Raw genomic sequence first — 21,050 nt, forward strand, 5'->3', positions numbered from 1 at the left:
CAAAATTCAGCGCTGCTTGCCACGTATTTTCCACATTGATTTAATTAATCAAGGCAGGTGTTTGTGTATTATTCTCCATGATTATTATGGCCTGCAGTTACCATGGAAGGAGTGTTGTTCAGATGGCCTCTTTAAGTGCAAGTATGTTATTGTCGTTATTGATAATCACTTGATCTGGGTTTATTTTGTAACATGTGGAAATGGTTCAAAACTGGATTTTTTTTAATATATATGTATATGAATATAATGCTGTAAAGTGCAGTCATGAATTAAGAGATTTCTCTTTCACATCAATACAGTAAAAAGAATAAAACCACAGTGAAATGAATGAAGTGTTCTTGTGTTTTGTCTGACTGTATTAAATCAGACTATATTAAGTCAACTTTTGTTGTGTTACAGCCTTCAGCCTTGGTCAGTAAAGGAAAGGTAACATTCAGGTCAGCAGAGGGCATAAAAGAGGCCTCGAGGTCAGACAAGGTATTTTTATTGGTAATTCAACAAACCTTTACAGAGTAGCACAGAACCAGTAAGGACAAAAAGGCAACCCCACCCACCCATCAACCCGCGAAACAAACAAAAAATCAAGTTTTGGCTGGACAGGAGATGCAGCAGCAAGAGAACTGGGAGTGTACGGAGTGGAGTTTTGTCCAACAGTTATGTGGCCTACAACCCCTGTGTGGTTACAAGAGTCATGTTGAAATTAAGGTAAAGAAGAAAAATGAGGACTTGGTAAATCAATTCTATAGTTATACACAGAGTAAATATGCAGAATATCTTCAGGTGTTTACAGATGGATCAAAAGACCAAAGAGACAGAACTGGTTCTGCATTTGCAGTTCCTGAACATGGATTTGGATTATGTAAGCGAACATCAGACTCTTCAAGTGTATATTCAGCTGAATTATATGATATCTGGATGGCTTTGGAGCGGGTGGAACAAACCAGACCAAGGAAAATTTTAATTTGCAGTGACTCAACATCTGGTCTGACCAGCTTAAAGTTGGGTATATCCAGTACTCAGAAAGACCTGGTTATGGAAATTATGGAGATACATTCACACATCATAAAACAAGGTATTACAGTCACATTCATTTGGGTCCCAGCACACATGGGCATATAAGCAAAAAAGCTGTTAAAAAAGAAGGCATAGACACCACAATTAAACTTTCAAAAGCAGAGGGAGAGAGTTTAACATGGAGGAAAATCATGGCAGAATGGCAACAGCACTGGGAACAGGAAACAAGAGGGAGACAGACACAGAGGAGGAAACAGGAGAGAACAAGTTGCAATAGCAAGACTAAGATTAGGACACAGTAATCTGAACAGCACTCTTCACATTATAGGGAAACATCCAACTGGACTATGTGAATCTTGCAATCATCCGAAAACAGCACAACATATACTCAATAACTGCAGGAAATATAATGAGGAACAGAAGGACATGATGCAGGGAATGGCAAGAGCAGGACTAACAGGGGAAGGATTAAAGGACACATTGGACTGTGGTGATAGTGAACATAGCAGCAAGTGTCTGCTGAACTTCCTACAAAGAGCAGGTCTGACAAGAAGAGTGTGACATGATGGACAATGTAGGAATTAAATAAATCCAGAAGATGGCAGTAATGCAACAATGAGGATGCAAACTGCCGTAAAACGCCAAAGAAGAAGAAGAACCTCAATTTTTGAAACAACGAAGAAGAAAACAACTTTGTGTATTTCCGGTTAGATAAGATGGCTCAGGGCTCGAAGAAGTTTAAAGCTCAGCGGCCTGGAGCCTCTAAAAAACACCAACAAAACAAGCAGAAAGGACCGAAGAAAGGAGGTATGAACTAAAACATCACACCTGTTGTTTCGTGAGTGGCTGAAAAAGTGCGTGGAAACTATTTTTTAGTCAAACAGCATCAACACGTGACCTGCGTGAACACGCTGTTACAATGACTCGTGTTAATATTATTTACAGTATCTAGCTGAAAAATATCAGGTAATGGTTAATAGCAGCTGTGCTTCTTCCTTCAAAATATTGTATCCACCATTACACTAATCGACTGACTAACCGTAAGAGGGCATTTGGCCAGTGACGCAGGTACTTAAGCAGGTGAATTACTGAGTTGTATTTAAACACAACTCTTTAAACTCTGGTGTGTTGGATATTTCCTCAGCAAACCACTGAATACTTGTTCTTTATCTGTGTTGTTGTGTTTGCTTGTGTTGTAATGCATATTAATTTGACTGATTTTCAGTGGTGGAAGTTCTCAGTTAAAGTACCAATACCACACTGTGAAAATACTCTGTTACAAGTAAAAGTCCTGCACTGAAAATTTTACATAAGTAAAAGTAAGGAAGTATAGTTAGGAAAATGTACGTACAGTATTCAAAGTATCCAATGCAGAAAAATCTAAAAATAATTAAATGAAAACAACACACCCTAAAAAAGTACAATTATGAAGACGAAAAATAAAATTACTTAAATGTTTATGAAAACAGTGGCCAATTAATTTTCTGTTAATCGGTTAAGTGATGAATCAACTTATTGTTTCAGCTGTACTTGTATCATCTGCTGGGTAGTTTAAGTTATGACAAACACTATATTTTATTCACTCTTCTATTGTACTTTTATGCAAAAATCTGTATTCATTAAGTAAACTTTCAGTTTAAAGTAATGAAATAGTACAATATGTCTCTCTGAAATGTAGTGGAGTAAAAGTAGAAGTACAAAAGTACAGAACTTGAGTAAGTGTACTTTACAGTACTAGGCTATACGGTATGTCTACTTTAATACTGTTACACTGTAGGACTTTACATAAAGTATTAAATGTTTATGCTTAGATAATACCAGGCTCGTCTAACCAAAGAGAGTAATGTTAGACCCAAATTTAATCACACCAATACAGAAAATTGAGCTTTATTATTTTTTCTCTAACAAAGAAGCCATGTGTAATTATTTTTAAAATGTATTTAACCATTATTTAACCAGGAGTAAAAGACTGACTGGGAATACATTTTAGTTTTTTCTCTCAAGATTCATTGGCCAAGACAGACAGCAGCACAGATAACACGGTTGCAGACAATAAAAAAACAAAAACATATAACAATTAAAATGGAAACAAAGACCAACTTAAAGAAATGATAAATATAAATTATTCCTCAATCATTGAAACATGTACAGGCAGATGTACCTGCTTCAGTCACTTGGCAGTTTTAGCTTAGGAGCACCTATCTAAATCTAATCTAATCAAATTTTATTTTAAGTGTTTCTTAACAACAACAACACTAAAGAGCAGCAAGAAATGCATCATTGTAGATGGATAAACAAGGTACAAAATTAGCATCATCTGCTGGCCAAATGCTGGTAAAATATGACAGTGGCTGGTAAAATTTGAACATTCACTAGCCACTTGGCTAGTGGACTACAAAGTTGATTTAACACCCTGCAGATAAACCTCGAAATGAGTAGGTAGGTAGGTACTGTTGTCTGGTCATAAGGCAGCCTATTTATTATTCAGTGTATTTCTGCACAGTGTAACAAATGACATTTCAGGCCCATCTGTTTCCTTGAAGTGTGTATTTGTTATTTAATTTGATGCACTGTTGGTAATAGCATTTAGAAATTTGACAACAATTTTTTTCCCCTTCTGTAAAGGGAGGATCATTGCACCTAAGAAGGCTCAAGTGGTTCAGCAGCAGAAGCTGAAGAAGGTGAGGACGCCTTTCTCTCAGCCCTGCTTTTTTATTCTGATAGAAGAATCTAACAGCTTGACTGATTTCTTAAATCTAACATGACCACCTCTGCTGCTCCTGAAGGGTCTAGAGGTTGCCATCAGGAACAAGATTGAGCAGGAAGTGACGCAGAAGGCAAGCTCATCCCTTCACAAGCCACTGAGTGTGGTTAAAGGGGCTGAAGGTAAAGGCAACCCAGGAGCAGCCCGTCCAGGAACCAGCTCCAATTAGGACATGATGCACAGACCTGAGGCTGAGCATGCTAAACTCAAGGACTTAGTCACAGGGTCAATGAACGACATTGATCCTTTGACTCAGATTTAAGATACATGCCAGCTGTCCTGTGGCTTTTGATACCTGAATGTTTCAGCCGACTTCAGACATGTAGAAGTAGTCAGAAACCTTCTTGTACAGATGGATGTTAGTAGTTTTACAGTTTACAAATGAATGTATAAAATAAGAGACGTGCTAGATGTGATGTGTGTCACAGGGTCATGGGAATTATATACACCTCCACTAGGGGGCACCACAGGACATTATTGACTCTCATGGAGTTTCAGATTTGTTTGCTTGTTTAAAAATCCTGATTGAAAACAGAACATAAGAAACCATGATTTTATGAGCTTTGGATTGTACCACCCTAAAACAGGTTTGTATCATTCCTATTGTATGATTGTACAGAAAACAACGAATAATCAGAGAAAAATGTGAGTCTTAAACCTGTCACTGTCAAAGATCCTTTCAGATAGATGTGTTTACGCATTTTAACAGACTTCAACACAACATCTGCATGAGTGCAATGCCCCTATTTTCACCCCTTAATAATGGCAAATACTGAAGTAAAGTACAAGTACCTCAAAATTGTACTTAAAGGTATACCATGTAGGATGTAGGAAGAGTTTCACTGTGCTATATTTGCATTTTTTGCCTGCTGCTTACAGTCTAGCACCTGGTCACCACCTTTTCATAAGCCCTGATCTCACCCAGGGGCTGTGGTATACACACACATAAATGTCACAGATCACAGAATATAAAAAAATACAGTCAAAGTCTCTACAGAAAAATACGCTGCCACACACTGAGAGTGGGTCAAAAGTGATGATTAAGAGGGATTACTTCTGTATGAGTCTATACAATGTGTTTCTTTAGGCAAATCCCACATAGTATACTTTTAAGTACAGTATTTGAGTAAGTGTACTTAGTTACATTCACTGGAGAGCATTACCAGTGTCAGTTTATCTTGATGTTTGTTTAAAATTGACATTAATGTGTTTACTCAGAGTATAATTTCACTCTTGGTTTTGCCATTGCATGTCTTAAATTTCTTTTAAAGTGGTACTACAAAGGTTTTTAAAAGTTTTATTTAACTTGTTCATATCTGTAGACACCCTGTGTAACTTGACCCCCAACAGTTTGGTCAGAGATACAGGTATAACACACCTGTATCTCTGACCAAACTGTTGTAGTAGCAGCTAATGTAGCCTTGAGCCTCAAACGAAGATGACAAGGGGACTAACAAGGGGTCTGCTAGCCTCACTTCTTAACTCCTCACACCCAGTATTTTGTCATTTTTAAACTTGTTAATTCCACTTTAATATATATGTTTGATTTAAAGACCTGAACATAACCAAAGCAGTGTGACTGGGCAGAATACTATACACAGTGATGGAAGGAGTATTTGTTTACTTAAGTTAAATTAAATGGACTGCACTTTTATAGTGTTTTTCTAGTCTTCTGACCACTTAAAGTGCTCTACACTACATGTCACATTCACCCGTAACACACACATGTACACACTGGTGACTGAGGCTACCGTAGGCTACATAGTGCCTCCTGCTACTCAGTAACCATTCATATAATGGAACAGCCATCAGGAGCAATTTGGGGTTCAGAATCTTGCCCAAGGATACTTCGACATGCATGCTGGAGGAGCCGGGGATCGAACTGCTGATCTTCCAATAAGTGGACGACCCGCTCTACCTCAGCCACTGGACTAATACTACGCTATAACAATATTTTGTGTAAGTCATGCATTGAAAATGTTACTTAAGTGAAAATATGTAAGTATAATCATGAAAATATACTTGCAACTATTAGAAGAAGTACTCAATGCAGAAAAATGGCCTGTACAACTGTTATACTATTGTATATTATATAATTGGATGATTATTATTATTCATGCATGATAAGGTACACACAGGATCTTTCTGGTGTAGCTGGTTGAGCAAGAGCTAATTTTCACTTTTTTGGTAACAGCACCTAATGATTATTTTCATTATGGATTAATTTGCTGATTATTTTCCCCATGAATTGAATGATTGTTAAATTTAATAAAGTAGAACAGTTTGTTTTGTGTGCAAAAATCTTAATTTGTATAGAAACTAGTAACTAAAACTGTCAGATAAATGTAGTAAAGTAAAAAGTACAATATTTCCCTCTAAAATGTAGCAGAAAGTGGCATGAAAGAAAAGACTCAAGTAAACTGCAAATACCTTGGATTTACTTGAGTAAATGTACATAGACTGAACATTACCACAGTGATGCACCATTGTGCCCTACTTTGACTTTGAAAAAGCCAAGGTGAAGACAAGATATTTGTTAAAATAATTGCTAACCACCATTTCAAGCAGTACAGATTCACCAGCACTTGTTTCTAAAGCAGGTCTGTGTCAATGAACAGCAAATGTTTGGAAAGCTTTAATGGCCTCCATGCAGTGAGGGGAGCGCAGGAACCGCGGGAAGGAGTCCCTCGCCATCAAACTGTAGATTCTCTGCTGTGCCTTGTCGAATGTGTCGGCACATGGGTTTAACTGAACGTTAACGTTACCTGGGTAACGGTTCGACTGAAGAGGTTAGCTAAAGTCATCCAGAGCAAGACGTGAATGAACGCCGCAAACGGAATGAAACGAGCCTGTTTACGGCACATTAACGAATTCAAGTTAACGTTACATGACCTACAACTTTCAGCCATGGATGTACAAGGAGAATCATACACAAAGTCTGGTCACCTGTCTGTAGCTTGTTGTTGTATTACCGCCCCCTGTCGTCCGTCTGGCAGCACCGACCCCGACCGCCGAGGAGGAGACGGAGAGGACGGTATCGTTACCACGGGAAACGGCTGTCCAACGGGCGGGAGACACTTCGACCCTAAAGTCCTGTCAACTCATACAAAATGGGCGGACTTCACCTCTGACAGCTAAGGCTACAAGCTATTTTAAAACGGTTTGTAAAACGTAATTTAACTCTTACTTTCACTTTTATGGTTTTAACTTCCTGTTGAGCTCTATTAATGTGTGAAAACCTGGTGAAAACGGTACAATATCTAACGCTTTTCTAACGTCAGTATGTGAACAACTGGTTGCTAGCTTGAGTTGCTAAAGTGCTTTGACAAGACAGTTTACTACAACAGAAACAAACAGCAAAGATGACGTTCAACGAGATGCACACACACACACACACACACAACGAGGGGGAAAACATTCATAGATTATAGTGTCACTGTCACTATAATCAGGAGGCCATGAAATTGGTAGAGGATTATTTTTCTACAAATACCCAGCATTGATATCTCTATGCAGTTTCTTCACTTACACTGCTCTGTGCTCTCTAGTGTTCAGATATCCTGAATTAATTGAACTAAATCTATTTTCAAAATGCACATGAGAAAAAGTTTAAAATCTACAGAGGATAATATGTATTTAACGTAAAGACTGAAAGAAAAGGAGTACCAATTTCATGGCCTCCTGATTATAGTTACAGTGACACTGTGATTTATGAATGTTTTTCCCCCTTTTGTTCTTCTTTTCTCATAATATTCAAGGCCTCGTTGTAAAAACAGCTCTATCATTAAGGTTCCTCATTGCTGCAGATGGCTGCACTAGTTAGATATGTCCAAACTGTTACAGTGTAATTGTTAAGTATGTTCACTGAACATTGTTCAATGGCCTTATAAATAACTAAATCTCACCATTGTGTTGGATGTCTTTAATTTACTGTTGTCCTACATTAGAATGAAACATGTTTTTCACTTTAACTGGTCTGTAAATTATATTTGTGGTGCTGAAAACAATGATAACAGCAGCTTGGGGGGTTGACCAAAGTGTTCTGTTCCAGTATATTAAGCTATAAATGTACCAAATTTGGCACTTTTATCACAAAAATGAACAATTTTTTAGCTATGCTGCCCAATTTATTAGTTTGTTAGCAGAATTATACAAAAACTGCTTGACCGATTTTCACAAAATTCGGTGGAGGGATTAACACATGCCAACTTAGAATACATGAAATTTTGGTGTTGATCCAACTCAGGGGGTGTGTCCACGGGCCGTCCACACATGGCCGCCCATTCACTTCCATTCATTTTTTGGATGAGGATTACGTGAAAGCTGTCCAACCGATTTTCACAAAACTTGGTGGAGGCATGTAGCATGGTCCAACTTAGAAGCCATTACATTTTGGAGTGGATCCAATTAACGGGACAGGTCCATGGGCAGGTAGGATTCAGTTGCCTGCTCTGGCCACCAGGGGGCAAGTTTCTGATGCCCCAATATCCAGATTTGTTCTAAATATATTTGTCAACACATCTGCCAAATTTGGTGCTTTTATCATAAAAATGAACGATTTTATAGCTATGCCGCCCCACTATTGTACTTTACTTGAGTGTCCAAGTTATTCTACTTCATTCTTTTACTCCACTGTATTTTGAAAGCCAATGTTTTACCATTTACTTCACTACAACCAGGTATAGTTTAGTCTGCTTAGTAAATGAAATTATATCTGGGACCCATTACATACCTGCTGTGGTTTATATGAGGAATGTACTTTACATTACAAAATTACACAACTATTTCTATGATATAACTTTTTTTGTGCTGTAGAGCACAAACAATATATTAATTGAAAAGGAGACACAAAAATTGGTAACTATTTTAGCAATTGATCATTGTGTTAGCCATTCATTAAGCAGAAATAACAATCATTCTGTGGTTTTGGCTTCTCAAATGTGATGTTTTGTCACTTTTTTCTTTTATATTACTGGAAATTAAATAAATATGTTTGTGTTTTGGACTCACTTTGGCCCTGGGGAATAGTGTTGACCATTTTCACTGTTTTCAGTCATATTGTAGACTAATCAAATAAATAATGAAGTACTTGTGTCTTTAGTTCAAGCTGAATTAGCACTAGTATTTGTAAAATTGTACCTTATACTTCCACACACTGTTTGTTCCTTTACGATGAATCAAAGCTTTGCATCAGAAGCTCATTATGTGCCATGTACTTTTTTTTCTAGTGCGTTTATAGTCTGTTTGTGATTGACACATTCCTTCATGTAAGTGTTTTCACTGCTTTGTTTAGTTGTCTTTTAAAGGTATACTATGCAAGATTATCCTAAAAAAGAACCACTTGTGACCCACAAAAGTGTGTGGCAGTATATTTATCTGCAGAGACTCTGCCCTCTGTCTGTATTTTCTTATTTTCTTCTTACATGTACATGTACATACATGTATGGCAGGTTCATGGGCACAGCGCTGAGGTGCTGTCTGGACTTCATAAAATAGTGGCAACCAGGTGCCAGACAAGAGTGGATCTGGGGTTGGCCTTCACTTGCGGTGGCGACACTGTTACATAGAGTAACCAACAGTAACTGCATAGTATACCTTTAAGTGAGTCTCATAATGTGTGTTGTATACCTGTTCTAATTGCTTTCTTAATGCTCTAAACTAGAGCTGCAACGATTAATACATTAATCGTTAATTAGTTGTCAAATATTAAATTAATCACCAACTAATTTGATAATCGGTTAATATTAGTAGTTAGTATTTTTAAAGAAAAAGAAACAGTCAAAATTCACTGATTCCAGCTTCGTGAAAGTGAAATGGAAACTGAATATCTTTGGGATCTGGACAAAACAAGACAATTGAAGGTGCCATCTTAGGCTTTTGGAAACACTAATTGACTCTTTTACCATTTTCTGACATTTTATAGACCAAACAACTAATCGATTAATTGTGAAAATAATCGACAGATGAATCAACAATGAAAATAATCATTAGTTGCAGCCTAACTCTGATTGTTAAAGAAAGACAACATGGTGTTTATCATTAAGATGTATATGAGATGACAAGGTTATGCATAATGTCTAAGAACAATACATTGTTCTAAGATTTTTATTTAACCTGAGGCGTAATAAAAGATACTTGATCCTCAGTGGCGGCAACTGATAAACATATAATGGTGTAAGGTAGGTGTATTTTGTCCACAGTCATCTCACTAAATGTCTGTTACTCACTGAGTTCAGGTTGTCTACAACATAAAAGCATCATAACAATGTGCAACATACTGAACGAATATGGTCGCAAAACAAAATCAGAGGATAAAATGAATGAATGTCTTGTTAAGAATACAATTAAAATACCTAAAAACAGAGCATTAAACACTACAACTGAAAATAAAATATTTTGCAGGCTTACAGTTCAGCCCATAACAAATGCAATATTTACTCTTGTTTCACTGTGAACAACTCCACAGTTGTTGAACTCCAGTCGTGTCCATCGTAAAGCAAATTGAATTTTCTCTCATTTTGTTTCAGCTGGGAGACCTTCAGTCGGAGCAACTGGTGTAGATACCATGGCAGAAGGTGGGTGCAGAGGTAGTATGATGTGTTCTCAATAAATGATTTGTTCTCTGTTTGTAATCGATCACTGATCAGATCTATCTAGAAACCCAGAATCTGACAATAAGGGCCCTGACACACCAAACCAATTATCAGCCAATTGTTAATGTTGAAAGTCCGTTGCCCTACACCGCTGGCCCTTATTGCCTGTTTATTGGCTGATACAGCATGATGAATTGGTGGCAGAGTCAGTGGAGCCCGTTGGTGACTGGCAGTTCAGCTCAGCACATGAAAAGAGAAACGCAAGTGAGAAAAGCACCAGCTAAAGTCAAGAGAGCGTGAGATTGAAACAAAGTTTTTATTTTGTGCAAGATCATTTTTTTCTTTTTTGCCAGTGAGCTCTGTGGCAGAAACATTTTCTAATTGTTTGTGTTGTTGTTCACCAGCACATAGTAAATGTCTTTTTATTTTTACATCAGGATGTGTTGTTAATGCGCTAACTGGCTAACAAGCATCGCGAGTCCTCCCTGTTGGTCTTCAGCAAAGATGTATAATAATACCTAGAATTTCCCTTTTTAGATGACAAATACAGACTAACACCATCTGCTGGTATGGAGAGTTATTTCTTCTCATGCAGGCACAGAACAAACATGCCAGTTGGCCGTTGGTTGTAGTCTTTGCAGTGTGTTTAAGTGCAACTTCTGCGCCAGTGCGCCAAATTGCTTTTTCAGAATTTTAAGTCGTTTTCTCAGATAATCAAAGTCATTAATTGTCTGTATCTAATGAATCTCAGTCATTTACACTTTGTTTATAGAAAGTAGAAGTTTTATAGCATCATACAATAAAACCTGTCTTCAGACAAAATGTATCAAGTTGGCTTCATGTCATCTCCAAATCCATTTAGTCATTGTTGAGTCATTCTTTTCCTCTTTCCTCAGACAAGCACTTCCTGGATAAACATCAAGATGAGCTAATACAGAGAGTAAACAACACTGCAGCCATTCTGGATGAGCTCCTCAGTGAAAATGTCATCCAGCAACACAATTATGATAAAATCAGGGCTCTGCCCACCTCTCAGGAGATCATGAGGGAGCTTTTTAATCAGCCTTTGACATCAAGTGGAGATCAAGGAAAAGAGACCTTCTACAAAATCCTGAATAAACATGAGTCTTATCTAATCGATGACCTCAAGAGAATGGAGTATGAGAACCCCATGAAAGTGAGTAGGTCCTTAGTTATATAAATTATTCTAATTGAAGTGTGGCTGTCGTAGGTTGTACCTCTCATGTAATCGCTGTTTTTTTTAGACGCATTCAGTGAATATAACCGAGATTCACATTTTAATAAGTATAATATATTGAATTAGATCAAAGTTTGGGAAACAATTCTAAAATCCTCAAAGTAATCATCTGCTGAAAATAGATACTCATCACCTGTTGGCCTAAAACGTGGCTCTGAAAAGTTTATACTTTGCTCCTTTGTGAAGGACAGCAGCTTTAGTCACATTCTAACAAATGAAGAAACATAACCATAGACTGTAAAAATAATGGACGTCACTACAGTGATGTTTGGCATTTCAGCTGTTGCCATCTCGCTTTTTTAGAGCCAGAAGTGACCATACTTGGGTAAGAGGCTAGCACTGTGGAGAAGCGAGGGGTGGATAAGACGAGGACGCTATCGGCAGACAGCCTGTCACTTAAAGTGTCCTGGCCTTAATTATGTGTAACAAGCCTTAAAAAATGTGAGATATGAGGAAGCAATACTGCAACATGGAAAAAGTGTATTTAGCTATGTCATATGAAACTGAGCGTTGTGAACAAATGTACAGATCTTAAAAGATTAATGACAGGGAAATTAAAGGGAGTAGAATTCGTCAGTGTGACTATTCCTTTAACCAACAGTGGCTTGTCTTGTGTGGCTGCCACAGTAAAACTAAGTGATCTTCTTAAGTCTATGTATCAACATTAATCTCATTTTCTATTGTTTTATTTTTCATATGTTACATGTTTAGATTTTCTTTATTGCTTCATGTAAAATGAGTAAAAGAAAATGCAAAAATATCACTTTCCAATTGTACTGACTTTTAACAAAATAAAATGTCTAAACACGCCACTGAGGGGCAAACAGGTGAACTTGTACCAGATGCATGTTCTGGGCTAAGAATAAACCAATGTGCAGTGTGTGTTATCTATTTGTTTTGGCGATCCATTTATTCTCAAAATAATGTACGCATGCTCAACATAACACAGAAGGGCGACAGCATTGTCCATATTTAATCATTTTTCTATTCAGCAAATTCAGTTTTCCACACCTATACTTAATCCTATACGACATGTTTCCATAACATGGTCAAAACCTGTTTGCTTCCTGTTCCACACACCTGATTTACACTACCTGGAGCTTGCCTATATGCACTTTACACATGAATGCTCCACCCTGTGTTCCGTTTCATAACTGCATGTCTATATTTATATTTACCTTGTGTTTAGATTAAGGATAAAATAAACAAACAAAAAATATGTTATGGTTCCAACACCAATCCTGGTAGATCACACAACACATCCTATCCTGCATGTACTGCATTTTATGTCCTTATTGTTCACATCTAATGTCCATATTTCCAGGTAGAAACAGTGATGGCTAAGAAGATGCTTTATGAAACACTGAATGATTTGAGGACGGGAGAGCTTGACTATTTCAAGTCACTCATTGAATTGGAGAAAGATTACCCGCCCATCTCAAGGAGTCGACTGAAAGTGGCAAACGCACAGGACACAGTTGAGCTGATGGTGGAGACGTACAGGGAAGAGTGTGTGGAGTTGACCAGAAAGGTTTTAAAGAAGATGAACAGGGCCGATCTGGTGCAGAGACTATCCGACACCACCTCGGGAAGCAAAGGTAAAGCAAAGAAGACAGAAATATGATTATTGTGTGAAATTGTAAAGTGGCTCTATCAGCTGACGTACAAAAAGAAAAATGTTCTGGGGTCTTATTCATAAAACAGTGTTTAGGATCCATATTAAAAGTGTATGTTAAGACAAAGAGAAAAACCCCCCCATCTGATTTAGCATATGAAACGATGTGTACACTTGTCAGTGATCACTTTTCCTTTTATAAATCCCAAATCAACTTGGAATTGTCTACATGTTGATCAGCCTCACATCTTGCTGACTACACGTCCACATTTGACCATACATGATCAGTTCATAGCACCTCATGGATGCTGATGCATAGAAATCATGGCATGAAACTGCTTTATTGAGTGTTTTTATTGGTTTTAATCACAGGTTCTGATTATTTTGGAGAGAAGAGACCTCTGTGGATAATTTGGCTCCTGCTAAAAACTTCCTGAACAATAAACACTGAAGGAACTCTTCACTCTCACTCTTGCGAGAAGTTTCAGATAGTTGCAATCTGCAATCCTCAACGCTTGATGCCACTTAATCCTCCTAAATCTTGCATACTGGACCTTTAATGCTATTTGATGTGTGCAGTTACACAGCTGCTGTGTGTTTCACAGGTGACCCAGGTGAGGAATGTATTGGATTCAGTTGAAATCATTGAAGATTTTGGTTGGCTTGTGCTTTTTTACAACTGAAAGGTGCTTATGGAAAAGTTGAGGCTCATGAGCACAAGCACAGATAGCCCAGTTGGACTGAATGTTCATGATAAAGTGGATCTATAAGTAATGTGTGAGATGAAGTGAAATTTAATGTGTGTGATTCCTGTCACATTTAAATTTCTACCATCCGGCTTAAATTCAGCACCTCACCATTTGCATTTCCAATTTGTCCTGTCTCCATCATGTACCACTGTGTCAGAGTTTCCTCACAGGTGCACACATTCTCCCGCCAAGTTTGTTTTTGTAGATTGCAACTTTTTGTGTGGAAAATGGCGTACGCCTCTTTGAGGCCTCGTTTTGTGTGTACACAATAGTTAGAAATGAGACCCCAGATTTTTTTAAGTTTGTGTATATGGCAATAGCAAATGTATTTAAAACCATTCAACACTGTTGGGACATCTTTCGGAAGCTGCACATATTATGTCACCAGAAGTGTCACTTTGGGATGAAATCATTTGGATCATAAATGTTCATTAAGCCTGATGTTAAATAAAATACTAAATAACTCTTTTTTTTCCTCCTCAGAGAAACAGTGGCCTTCACTGATCCAGAGAGTGAGTAATGTCACATCAGCCCTGACTGTACTCAGTGCAGCTTTTATTCAGGCGATGCAGTCTGAAAATTATCCTCATCTTGAAGACATCTTGAGAGATTTTTTTTTTTCCTTAGATTTCTCACTAACTGATCAAGCTCCATCATGTACTCACAAGGTCTTAAGCATGAATATTATTTATCAATAATTTTGATAATTTGTGTTATATCTACCTTGGGGGGAATATATAGTACCTTAATCTTGATTTTGTTTTTTTTTTTATCTGTGACGGAGAGAGAAATTCGCAGTAGTCAAAATAACAGAAAGATAACAGTAGGTGTTTCTTACTTTTTTATATTTGAAGAAAATATGTAACTTCAAAACAGTCACTCCATTTATAAAATCAAGAGGCTCGTCACAGTTTTTATAGAACCATCTTTGAAACAGTTAAACACAGGCAATGAAATAAAGTCATGAACCTGTTTATAAGAATAAAATACTTGTAAAAGTACTTGATGAACTTGATATTGCTAAAAAATGTAAACACCTACAGTTTGTAAAACCAAACAAAAAAAACAGGTGTTTGAGATAAATTTGACAAATATTATTAATTCTATCATTACTTTGTGTGAAATAACCAATACAACATCCACAATACTAAAACACAGACATAGATGAGATGCGAACAGACAAATCTGTAATGATCCCAGCTAACAAACTGCACTTTTGCCCCATGAACATCTCTTTTAAATTTACCAGGTGGAAACAATGACATCTGTCATAGAGCTGCTTTTGGAAACACTGGCTGATTTGAGAGATGTGGAGCTCAGGGAGCTCTGGGTGTTCCAAAGGTTCCTGCGTCAAATTCACTCGTCAGATATCCAACGGAGGCTGCTGATGACGGCAGACATGCAGGACACAGTGTTTTTTATGGTGCTCATTGACGGCCAGCAGTCTGTGAAGACGACCAGGAAGGTTTTAGAGAAGATGGAGAGGACTGATCCGGTGCAGACGTTGTCAGACAGCAGCTCAGGATCCAAAAGTAAGACAGTAAAGACAAAAACATCTTAAAATCATAAAACTGTTCCTAAACATGTGTCTCATAAGTTTATAATCTGTTTTCATCTCTTCACGTTATAAATAATAAGATTTATGATGTAGAAAAAAGAGACATTTTAAAAGACACAATATCTGGTGAACAAGATATTTTTTATGACTAATGTGAAGTATGGAAAAATATTTCAGGTAAGGAGGCAAAATGTCTGATGAATTATCTGTCAAGGTTTGAGTGTAATTCTGTGCTGACGTCTTTGTATTGTGTTTTCTTATTTTTCCCTACAACGGTATTGTCTAATGTCAGTCACATGTTTTTATTTCCTTTCTTTCTCCTCAGAAAAACACTCTGTGGATGAACGCCTGTCTGCACTGATCCACAAAGTAAGCAATGCCGTTTCTGTCTGACCACGCAGAGTACAACTTTTATTACATAAGATGCAGGTTTAAATTCATATCAGCATTGATTATGACCAATGAAACCAAACTTATGATTTAAATTAAATATTTCTAATGTTCCTTTTATCAAGTCGTTGTATTTTTAAACTGTTTTTCAAAGACTTAAACAAAATACTAAACAAGGAAATGATAAAACATCTTCATTGTGCTGCCACCTGTTTCTGCGGTGATGTCATCAACAACGAAAACTCAGACAAAGTAGAGGCGCTGGTGGATTCTCGCACAAACACTCGCCACCTTTGTGTGCCAGCTCAGCTCATTATCAATATGGACCCCTAAATATTTATATGAACTGACTGTTAGATGTCCTGACCATGTATGGCCGCAGAACTCCGGTCTCTGATTGATCTAGGATTTAGCAGCATTTCCACAGTGTTACATGTATTGATGTGAAGCTGATGGTCATCACAGTCGGTAAGCTTGTCCAAAGCAGCCCTGTGGCTGCTCGTGTTGAAGATGCTTCTGAGGAGACTGAAAATGACAGTATTTTCACTACAAAGTGATTAGGAAGCTGATACAGTCTTTTGTAAACAGAGTAAACAGAAAAGGTTAGCTGACACATTCCTGAGGGGCCCCAGTACTGCTGTGTCTGAGAGGGCAGAGCTAAATTCCACCTGTTGTGGTCTATTTGTTAAAAAAGGTTAGTACTGCTCACTTAAAAGTGTTCATATTCAGATTAACTAATTTCTTTGATAAGGATGTGTGGCTGAATTTAATTAAAAGCAGAAATAAAATCCATTATATGCAGTCTGGCATATGTGACAGGACTTTCTAGGTGCTTCGGGTATTGTGGAGATGACATCACTTGTGCTGCAGTTTCTTATATAGGCAAATTTGTAGTGATCTTAGGATGGCGTTACTTCTTTGTGTAGTTGCTCTGTTCCGAGCCTCACCAGTGATTTCAGCCTGGAAATAAAATTAAAAGAACATTAATCAGGTTACAGATATTAAAGAGTAGCAGAAAAAAAGAAACATCTTCTCCTTTAACAATCAGATAATTACCAAGTTTATCAGTACCTTAGGTGATCTTGAAGAAAACACGTCTTCCAACAGCTGAAAAGAATGATAATACTGATATTGACCAGGAGCCAAAATATAAATCTAATAAACATTGTTTTCCACTATGAACTAATACTTGTAATTTTCCAGGTGGCAACAATGAGGGCTGTTAAAGAGCTGCTTTTGGAAACACTTAGTGATTTGAGTAACGATGAGCTAGAGAAATTCAAGGTGTTGCTGCAGTTCACGTTTTTCCAGAGGAGCCTTGAACTCATCTCATGGGAAGAGCTGAGCCTTCCAGACACCTCATGGAGTGAACTGAGCCCTCTACACGCTGCATCGGGTGAAGTGAGCCCTCCACACACCTCATGGAGTAAATGGAGCCCTCCACTGTCCTCATCGGGTGAAGTGAGCCCTCCACACACCTCATGGAGTAAATGGAGCCCTTCACTGTCCTCATCGGGTGAAGTGAGCCCACCACACACCTCATGGAGGGAACCGAGCTTTCTATTTGTGTCACCGAGGAGACAAATTAACATGAAAGACCGACTGGTAGATATGATGTTGAAGAAGTGCGGTCAACAGTCTGTGGAGGTGACCATGGAGGTTCTGACAGACATGAACAGAACTGATCTGGTGCAGAGGCTGTCAGAGACCAGCTCAGGACACAAAGGTAAGATTGAAGATGATAACTGCAACTTTAGATGTAATAATAAATAAATATGTATTGTTACAAAATCAGCAGCTTATAGTTTAATGCAATACAGTAACAACATGTAGGCCTGCCATGACCCCAGAACAACCAAAGAGTTAAAACAACACCTCTCAAACTAAAAACTAAATATCAGCTTCACAGAGTTAGTTGTCCGTCATTTAAAAATACGGAAATATGCTTCTCACTCTGTGAAATTAAGTGACTCATTTAACAAACTAAATTTACTTGTGCTTACAAAATAAAAAGTAAATGTGAAATGAGACAGAGATTACCTCAGAGTAAAGATGTTTTGAGAGATGAATGAATCTGTTGACTTTGTTGTGTTTTCAAAGGTTTCAACATCTTTTCTTTGAAAACATTCTTTGTGATTGAGCCACATGTTCTTTGTTTTTTGATCCATTAAATTTGTGTATTTTGAGCTCTTTATCGGTCTTGTGTTGTATTTAGCCTTCTAGGAATTTGGCAAATGTTGTCTCCATGATTTCACATTCATTCATTTAGTTGTCTCTGTGTAAAGCCTTGATTTGACTTATACTGCACTCCATTGTGGAGACAGACAGGCAATCTGTGTCAGCCAGATTATTTTCTTTGATTCCCTCTGTGGTCTCTGTAACCATGGCTTCCTCCTGCCTTCAGTTCACACACACCTGAAACTGAAATATTAAAGACATTTTATTCTCAGGAGGACTCAGTATGACACTCAGGACAAGAACACATAAAGGCTTCACACAGTGTTTTTATTATTACAATTACAACTGTCATTAAATATGTTGCAGCTGCAGGATCATCAGCTGAAGCGTTTGGTGTGAGTACCACGCAGGAAGGTATGTGTCTTATAAAAAACTTAAAACACAAAAAACAAAATCAAAATAATGTTCCTCTAAGCACTGTAGTTATTTTAATTTACATTTCCGTATATGAACCTTTAACACAGAGTTTAATAGCAAAGAAGACCCCAGGTAAAACTGTCATTGATTTTTATTATGTTACTATTAAGGTTGATTTTTTTGTTCATTTTACCAATTCTAATATAAATCCTTGATATTAGAATTGTAACAGTCTGACCGTGTCTGATTGTAAAGCCTGATGTTAAGTCAGTCATTCATTCATAATTCCTTTGTCCTCAGAGAAACACTGCGTGGATGAACATTGGCCTGCATTGATCCAGAAGGTGAGTAATGTCGCTTCAGTCTGACATTATGTGATCAGTTGGACAAATACAATGGTTACTTTGTGTGATATAACTAACTCTTACCACATCCACATCTCTTAAACACAGACATTGATGACATGTGAACAGAAAAATCTGTAATCATCCCTGATGATAAACTGTACTCTTGCCCCTTGAACATTTCCTTTGAATTTACCAGGTGGAAACAATGACGTCTGTCATAGAGCTGCTTTTGGAAACACTGGTTGGTTTAAGTGATGGGGAGCTGGAGATCCTCAAGAGTGTCCTCCAGACTCAGACTAACCTCCACAGATGCTTCTCAGACAGCACATTAATACCGCTGAAGATAGAGGACAGACAGGTCACAGTGTTTTTAATGGTGCTGACCTACGGCCAACAGTCTGTGGAGAAGACCGAGGAGGTATTAAAAGAGATGACGAGGACTGATCTGGTGCAGAGGTTGTCACACAGCAGCTCACAATCCAAGAGTAAGAAAATGAAGAACTTACTGGTCCTTAACATGTCTGTCTTTAGTGTGTAAACCGTGTTCTGTGTCGTTCTAGGCTTCCCCGCCACCCAGAGATATATTGTATATATCTCTAAGGGTTCAGGTCTCCAATAGAGATATATATAATATATCTCTGGGTGGAGGGGAAGCCTCTTCACTCAGAGAACCAGGGTTACAAATGTAACCTCACATTTTGCTCTCTTTAAATTATAAATATTAAGATTTATGATTTAGAGAAAATAAGAATCACTCTCTTCATAGAAAATATAATTTATGGCTAATGTGAAATATGAAAAGTGTTTGGGCAGAGGGGGCAAAAATTACTATTGAGGTGGTTTAGTTTTGCCTATTTTCATTTTTTTTTTAACAAAGTAAAATGTTCTGATAACAATGTTTATTGTCAGATGTTCGATCAGTCACTCATGACTTTTAACACTTTTCTCCTCAGAGAAACGCTTAGATGAACACCGATCTGCACTGATCCAGAAAGTGAGTAATGTCACATCTGTCTGACTTAATACAAAACAGCCTCTTCACAGTTTTTGTGAAAAGCCCGCAGCCTGTAAATGAAATCAGAAACAATTAACAGTTTATAAGAATTAAAGGAAGAAGGAAAAGGGAATCATCTTTTGATTTGTACTTTGGTTCCTCAAAAGAACATAAAATATACCCAAACTCAAATTTTTCGCAAATGTACCAATTTATAAAGAACAACCGATCCACCTTATGTGATCTGCCAGTACCACTCACATCTCCATTAACACTGATGTGGTGCAAAGAAACACATTTGTAATTGTCCCTGTGGATTAAATATACAGGGTTCCTACGCAAGTATGGAAAAGTATGGAAATAAATTTGATCAATTTCCAGGTATTATAAAGTATGGAAAATGAGAAATAAAGTATGGGGAAAAATTCATGTTTCCAGACTATTACCACTGCTCTAAAATACTGTTTTCTAAAATTAGGTATTTCCAAAAATAATTTAATCAATCCGGATCGTGCTTTATGCCGGGCCAAGCACAGTTTGTGTGAGAGCAAACGTCTCAGAAAACATACCGCCCCTTTTACCTGATTGACAAGTGGTATGTCCAGTCCGCTGCCCCATGACCCTCCTCCAGCCCTCCAGGTATAAAGTTTCACTCCAACACTGCACCTTTGAGTTTTTATTTGTATGCCATTATGGTACTTGGCTACAATCGCCTATTGAGAATAATTAAATATGATGTGAAATATGATACACTGATGTATTTACTCAGATGTCGCATATTCTCTGAAAAAAACAAAACACAGAGAAGTCTGGAAATTAGGGTATGGAAAAGTAGGGAATTTTGAAATTCCAAATGTGTAGGAACCCTGAATATTCATTCATTCATTCATCTTCTAACCGCTTCATCCTCTTGAGGGTCGCGGGGGGGCTGGAGCCTATCCCAGCTGACATCGGGCGAGAGGCAGGGTACACCCTGGACCACCCTCGCCAGACTATCACAGGGCTGACACATAGAGACAAACAATCATTCACACCTATGGACAATTTAGAGTTATCAATTAACCTAGTCCCCAATCTGCATGTCTTTGGACTGTGGGAGGAAGCCGGAGTACACGGGGAGAACATGCAAACTCCGCACAGAAGGGCTCCCACGCCCGGGATCGAACTGGCAAC

At 37.8% G+C, this 21,050-nt stretch overlaps 2 protein-coding genes across 4 annotated transcripts in view; both read left to right on the top strand.

Annotated features, from left to right (window-relative positions):
- The first annotated feature begins 1,672 nt into the window (after nucleotides 1-1,672).
- lg3h19orf53 (linkage group 3 C19orf53 homolog) overlaps nucleotides 1,673-21,050 on the top strand; it is a 56,752-nt gene continuing 37,374 nt past the window's right edge. The window contains exons 1-3 of one of the 2 annotated variants that reach the window (XM_049568637.1): nucleotides 1,673-1,821; nucleotides 3,640-3,695; nucleotides 3,801-3,963. In XM_049568637.1, the coding sequence (XP_049424594.1) occupies nucleotides 1,731-1,821; nucleotides 3,640-3,695; nucleotides 3,801-3,947 (294 nt within the window). In that variant the 5' untranslated portion in view covers nucleotides 1,673-1,730 and the 3' untranslated portion in view covers nucleotides 3,948-3,963. Of the gene's footprint in view, nucleotides 1,822-3,639; nucleotides 3,696-3,800; nucleotides 5,134-21,050 lie in introns of those variants that run through there. The other variant, XM_049568626.1, reaches the window with a different exon arrangement.
- Nucleotides 6,531-21,050, top strand: part of LOC125883944 (uncharacterized) — a 51,894-nt gene continuing 37,374 nt past the window's right edge. Inside the window, exons 1-12 of one of the 2 annotated variants that reach the window (XR_007448617.1) lie at nucleotides 6,531-6,938; nucleotides 10,306-10,353; nucleotides 11,268-11,548; nucleotides 12,954-13,227; nucleotides 14,477-14,505; nucleotides 15,243-15,525; nucleotides 15,877-15,920; nucleotides 17,145-17,667; nucleotides 18,486-18,533; nucleotides 18,837-18,880; nucleotides 19,080-19,368; nucleotides 19,837-19,877. Coding sequence is in view for 1 of the 2 variants with exons in the window: in XM_049568610.1 (XP_049424567.1) it covers nucleotides 10,344-10,353; nucleotides 11,268-11,548; nucleotides 12,954-13,227; nucleotides 14,477-14,505; nucleotides 15,243-15,525; nucleotides 15,877-15,920; nucleotides 17,145-17,667; nucleotides 18,486-18,668; nucleotides 18,837-18,880; nucleotides 19,080-19,368; nucleotides 19,837-19,877 (2,001 nt within the window). In the remaining variant the exon portion in view is untranslated. Of the gene's footprint in view, nucleotides 6,939-10,305; nucleotides 10,354-11,267; nucleotides 11,549-12,953; nucleotides 13,228-14,476; nucleotides 14,506-15,242; nucleotides 15,526-15,876; nucleotides 15,921-17,144; nucleotides 17,668-18,485; nucleotides 18,669-18,836; nucleotides 18,881-19,079; nucleotides 19,369-19,836; nucleotides 19,878-21,050 lie in introns of both variants that reach the window. The other variant, XM_049568610.1, reaches the window with a different exon arrangement.

Source organism: Epinephelus fuscoguttatus, linkage group LG3, assembly GCF_011397635.1.
Source record: "Epinephelus fuscoguttatus linkage group LG3, E.fuscoguttatus.final_Chr_v1".
In the NCBI taxonomy this organism is placed as follows: Eukaryota; Metazoa; Chordata; class Actinopteri; order Perciformes; family Serranidae; genus Epinephelus; species Epinephelus fuscoguttatus.